This window comes from Theobroma umbraticum, unplaced genomic scaffold (genome assembly GCF_002168275.2).
Source record: "Theobroma umbraticum cultivar Fairchild unplaced genomic scaffold, ASM216827v3 scaffold_95.0, whole genome shotgun sequence".
NCBI lineage: Eukaryota > Viridiplantae > Streptophyta > Magnoliopsida > Malvales > Malvaceae > Theobroma > Theobroma umbraticum.
Genome location: NW_018397257.1, coordinates 11,710,746 through 11,716,745, shown reverse-complemented (window position 1 = coordinate 11,716,745; position 6,000 = coordinate 11,710,746). Strand labels below are relative to the sequence as shown.

Genomic DNA, 6,000 nt, shown 5'->3' with positions numbered 1-6,000 from the left:
AAATCTTGAAGATTAGATCGGCTCCCCGATGAGTTTGACATGTAGTTTTGGCTCTGATACTAAAACACCTGATGGGTTTTTGCACAAAATTTTACAACTTGTCAAAAATCGACGTATAAAATGGAAATATTAATGCTTCATTTGCCATTTCGCCAATCTGCCTCATCCAAATGGGATTCCTCGTACTCTATCTCTTCCTTTCACTGTCCTCCGTTGTTTCCCAAGGGGCTGAACTGCAACTGAACCCTTTCAGATCCCAAAAAGACAGAAGCAAAGCCTACTTTTACTGCAATGATGGAATACTAGTCAGGTTGAGGGTGGTTCAGGTATGGACACATGCGGATCAGGTACCCTACAAGTGTTATGCCGTTGGTCAGAGCAATTCAAAACCCTAAAGTTCCACGGTTTGGAGATGACCCTCTTTCCTTCTCTATCCCTCTCTTGTTGCTGCAGCTTTCCATATGCATCCTCCTCAAGCTCTTTGCCCAGCCCTCTATTGTTTCTCAGATCAAGATAGTAATTAAGCTGCTGTATTTGTCCTTATACTTGTCGAATTGCCCTCTTTTCATCAGTTTTTTTTCCTCAGTCCGTCAGTTTTTTGTTGTTTGAGAAATTTACTTTTGAAAGGAGACTGGCAGGAGGCAAGGCGGATGCTGCAGCAAGCTTACTAAGCTGTGATTAAATCAATAGAGAGAATGCTTATGACCTTGCTATCTTTGGAAGGGGTTATGATGATTCATGGTTACTGCATGAGAGACCTCAAGAAATGCGGTGAGCGTGACATGTCAGGGAAAGTCGAGAGAATCCAAATCCTCTGTTCCATTCTATGTGCAACTCTCACGTGTTAGTGTGTTTTATTAGTGATTAATACTGCTCTGACCAGCCGTAATTATCATGAAAAAGTTTTAATTAAGTTTGACTTTTGAAGTGTAAGTATGTGATGGGATGTCTGAATTACCTTTGTTTACTCCCAATCCAAGCATCTTACACAGATAAACAAAATAGGGGAGGAAATATTGATCATTCCTTCGAAGAATTTATGATTGGTGTAGGCTCTAGCCAGCTATAGATAATATATTCGGATCTATGGCTAAATCCCTTGTTTGATAAGTGGTGACTAAGAACCTTCTGCTAATATTTCAAGGGCAAACGTAGAAAAAAATGTGTGCTTGAGAAGCATTGTAGGTGTGCAAACCCGCATGATCCTCCTGTCCATTCAGCTATCCAACCTTCCAAAGCCCTTCATCACTGCACCTCTCTCAACCAGCTAAATTTCAATCTCTCTCTCTCTCTCTCTCTCTCTGTGGCGATAAACATTTTTTTTTCCGGCGGATTGCCATAACATGCTGACATATTAACTTTGTGAGTCTCTTCTGCTGAGCTGCTACAATGCCTGACAGTATAATTAATGATACCTGGATATGCCACCATAACCACAACGTAAGATCGAGGGGTATCTTCCTCGGGGATAGTCCATTCAATTTTGCCACGCCTGTACTTTTCGTTCAACTTTCTGTTTCAGCTCTATTGACTGCCGTATTGCAGCTATTACTCACCCCTCTGGGTCAGAGTGCCTTTTTCTCACAGATGTTGGTAAGAAATTATTTCTTTTCTTGTTATATATGCAAGGAATTAAGCGTTTAAATACTGTCTAAGTTTTGATGTTTAATTAATGCAACCAGACTGGTATACTGACTGGACCAACATTCTGGAATGGTGACAATCCTGTCATTACCACGATTTATCCCCGCAAAAGCCAATATGTCAATAAAACCTTTGCCCTTTTTGGGTGCATGCTGTTTCTGTTTTTAGTTGGAGTGAAGACGGATTTAAGCATGGTTAAGAGAACAGGAAAGAAAGCAGTGATCATTGGGGTTCTATCTTTTGTGGTGCCCATTACGCTAAACACGATCGTTGCTGCCATTATAACGGCAACTATTGAAATGGGTCCAGAAGTACGGAAATCCATATTTTTCATCGCCTCGTTTCAAGCTTTGACTTCCTTTCACGTCGTGGTCTGCCTCCTGGCTGATCTGAATCTACTCAACTCAGAGCTGGGCCGGTTAGCCACGTCTTCTTCTTTGGTTAGTGGCACGTGTTCCTGGTGTTGGGCAATTGTAACCATGACATTCATGCAAGGTCGTGTAGGAAGACAGGAAACCGTGATATGGATGTTCCTGTCTTTGAGCCTCTTGCTGATCGTCATAGTGTACGTCTTGCGGCCGGTCATGCTGTGGATAGTTAGGCGCACAAGTGACGGAAAATCTCTGAAAGAGGGTCATATCTTGGCTGTCTTCATGATGATTTTAGGGTGTTCATTCTTTAGCGAAGTTATCGGGCACCACTTGATCATGGGGCCAATGTTTTTGGGCATGGCAACGCCAGAGGGACCGCCATTAGGATCAGCACTGGTTAGCAAACTTGATTCTTACGTTTCGTCAATTCTCCTACCGACCTATTTCACAGTATCCGGCTCTAACGTGAACATCCGAACTGCACATTGGGAGACTGTGGCTATCATCTCGGTTCTGGCTGTTTGTAACTTAATCGGAAAACTTTTGTCCACTGTCTTGCCTTCACTTTACTGCAATATGCCCCCTCTTGATGCTATTTCCTTAGGCCTGATCTTGTGTGCCCAAGGCATCACCGATATATTGATTCTACAGCACGCAATGCGGCTTGCGGTAAATAATTCTATACCTTTCCATCATTAATTTGTTCTTTTTTCCCCATGATTTCCAGACACAATGCAATCAACACGCTTCTTTTTGGGCAGCTCATTGACGTAGAATCATATACCATCATGTCGATAACAATGGTTTTGACGACTGGAATCATCACTCCTCTAGTGAAGTTTCTTTACAAGCCATCCAAGCTATACCTTTCTCATAAGAAAAGGACCATTGAGCACGCACATCCAGAGACAGAGCTCCGAATGCTGGCCTGTATTTACAGTCAATACCAGACTCCTTCAATCATCAATCTTCTCGAATTATCAAACCCAACAGCGAAAAGCCCCATTTGTTTCTACGTGGTTCACCTCCTGGAGCTCATCGGCCGATCAGCTCCACTCCTCATAACTCACCGGCCAGGGAGAAGGCATCCGGCTCAATTGCATGGTTCCGAGCACATGATAAACGCTTTCAGGTTATACGAGCAGAGCAATGAGGGTGCTGTCGTCGTGAACTTATTCACAGCCGTTTCACCTTATGTCACCATGCATGATGAAATTTGCAGTCTTGCCTTGGAAAAGAGAGTTTCCATGGTGATTATCCCTTTCCACAAGCAATGGAGTACAAGTACTGAAGTCGAAGAATTGCCTAAGCCTATCAGATCAGTCAATCAACAAATCCTCCGAAACGCCCCATGCTCGGTCGGGATCTTGGTGGACCGTGGCACGTTGACTGGCACAAGTTCGATGTCAAGTAAAACTATATACAGCATCGGAATGATCTTCATGGAAGGCCCCGATGATCGAGAAGCACTAGCGTACGTCATGCGCATGGGAGAACACCCCAACATAAGCATAACGGTCACCCGTTTGGTGGATTCCAACAAGAAAAAGAAAGAAGCAGGAGACGGCTGCCATGACACGGAACAAGATGACCGCATCGTCAACGACTTCAGGATCGCGCATGTGGGAAAAAAACACCACGTGTACAAGGAGGAATTTGTGTCCGACAGCGTGGAAACAGTCGGGGTCATCCGTTCCATGGAGAACTCTTATGACCTTCTCTTGGTGGGAAGACGCCACGACACCGAGTCTCCATTGTTCATGGGACTCACCGAGTGGAATGAGTTTCCAGAGCTAGGATTCGTCGGGGACATGTTAGCATCAGCAGACTCCGGCTGCGAAGTCTCGGTGCTGGTGGTGCAACAACAAACACTGCCGGGGACCGGCAGAAGGAACGGCGGCACCTCGAACAACTCGATGGACCAGGATTCATGCACAGTTGTAGATATACCCCGCAAGTATAGTAGAGTTTGGCCATCGTCTTAATTAGAAATTAATCACAAACAATATTTGCAAAATCTTCCATTTAAAGGGGAATTAACCATTGTCTCCTTTTTTTCTTTCTGTCTGTATAAGATTATTGTTGGTTTTAGTGATTTTCTTGCGCAATTTCTGATTTTCCTTCACCAAAATGGTCACATATGGCGAGCCTAGGCCCTTTGGGCCTTCCAGTTAGGATCATGGCTTCTCACTAATGGGGTGCTATGGTTAGAGACTCGGAGGCCGAAGGGGGAAGACAATACCAAAATAAGAAAAAAAAATGGTTGTCAAGGTTTATATCATCAAATTTACAAGGTTTTTAAAATACATAAATAGAAAATTTTTTATTTAAAATTGCGAAATGAAATCTAAAAAAATATTTGTACTTTGTAAATAGGAATGCCATATTTATGAAATGAGTAAGAATTATCTTAATTTTTTTGTGTAGTTCATGTTCAATGAATTTTTGTTCAAGTTTCGCCTTGTTAATTACTAAATTGTTATAAGAATATGTACTTGTTACATTAACATTTTAATTTTATACATTAGAATTAATGTCATAACATTGTAAAGATGATATTTCTGCATTTAACAGAAATTTTTGTTTGTATTTTCTTAAAATATAATTTTAACAATTTACAAATAATCAAAACTTTTACATGGGGGACATGCTTTAACATAACCTCAGATTGGGGGAAACTATAGAAAGCATGCCACAGGATCAGGAAACTGCTGGTCATATCAGAAACGCCCCTGGAAACATTCAGTGAAAGGGTAAAGTTTAATATCAAATCAAAATCCCGCTAAATTTAATACTATATAGTTGATGCTGGATCGAGCCAACCTTTTTCAAGTTGAACCCAAATCTGTTTTCCGAGGTGATTTTACATTTTATAAACAAAATGTACTAAGATTCAAGACTTTCATTTGACTAGTAATATGTTATTGAAACTCACTTCCCTCTACATGGCTATAGCTAGTTATTATAAGTTTGCATATACATGAACCTTTATGTCTCCAATCTAGAGAAAATCCGCCAACTTCTCCTGCGGGAATTGGCGACTGAGCCCGTGGACTCAGCCCTTTGGTGACTAATTTCGTAGTCGCCAAAAGTCGCACAAGGATCGATGCAGAGAGAGTTCATGGGGATCTGAGCTCCCAACTGATCAATATTATCAATCAAGCAACCCATCATTGAAATTGGGTTTTGATTAATTTTGTTTGTAAAAAGACAGTAGACGTGAATCCATGTGATTATCTTTTTAATGCTGAAAAATTAGTAGTTATAAGAGATAAATGACTCGAAGAAAGGGAAATCTATGATCTGCCAAAAAACACTAACACCAAGGGAAAGTCTTGTGTGGTCCAGAACTAATTAAAACAAAAAAAAACTAAAGGGTTTAGGGTTTGAGAAAGGGGTGTGTAAGTTTTGTCTAACATTTATGGGGGGGGAATCCATTCTCCATGTGAGGACTGTGTTATACGATAAATGTTCAAGGGGGATTTGCCAGCTTGTTTTGCAATTATTTTTATATGCTAGCGTGGAGATGTCGCTATTTATCAACTTTTGGATTTCGTTTTTATATGAATAAGATAAACAAATTAATTATATATATATATATATATATATATAAGTTGTCATTTTTGTCCTTTTCCGTCTCTTTAATTAACTTTTTTTAATTTTTGATTTATATACGTATTAATATTAATTTTATAGGTTTATTTATGATTTATCTGAATTCTGATTAGATGTCTCCCGATGACTAGAAGAAAGAAAAAAAGAAGAATAAACTAAGGGAGAGAGGGTCAACTAATTATTAAGGAGTTTGCCATAGATGGCAAGCACCATGTTATACCAGCTGTAAGGTGGAAGGAAAGCTAGCAATAATTTAGGGTTTGATGATAAACTTATCTATTTTTGTTTCTTTGAATATGGATGGTTTCAAAACTCTTCCCTAGAGCTCAAAGAATAAATGTAAACTCACAATCATTAATCTTAAATGTTA

At 40.3% G+C, this 6,000-nt stretch overlaps 1 protein-coding gene across 1 annotated transcript; it reads left to right on the top strand.

The window, feature by feature from the left end:
- The first annotated feature begins 1,322 nt into the window (after positions 1-1,322).
- Positions 1,323-4,032, top strand: ATCHX13 (Cation/hydrogen exchanger family protein). The gene is made up of 3 exons (XM_021423351.1): positions 1,323-1,593; positions 1,683-2,684; positions 2,777-4,032. Exons 1-3 carry the CDS (start codon positions 1,390-1,392, stop codon positions 3,998-4,000), a joined length of 2,430 nt encoding a protein of 809 aa, XP_021279026.1. The 5' UTR covers positions 1,323-1,389; the 3' UTR covers positions 4,001-4,032.
- Positions 4,033-6,000: the final 1,968 nt, after the last annotated feature.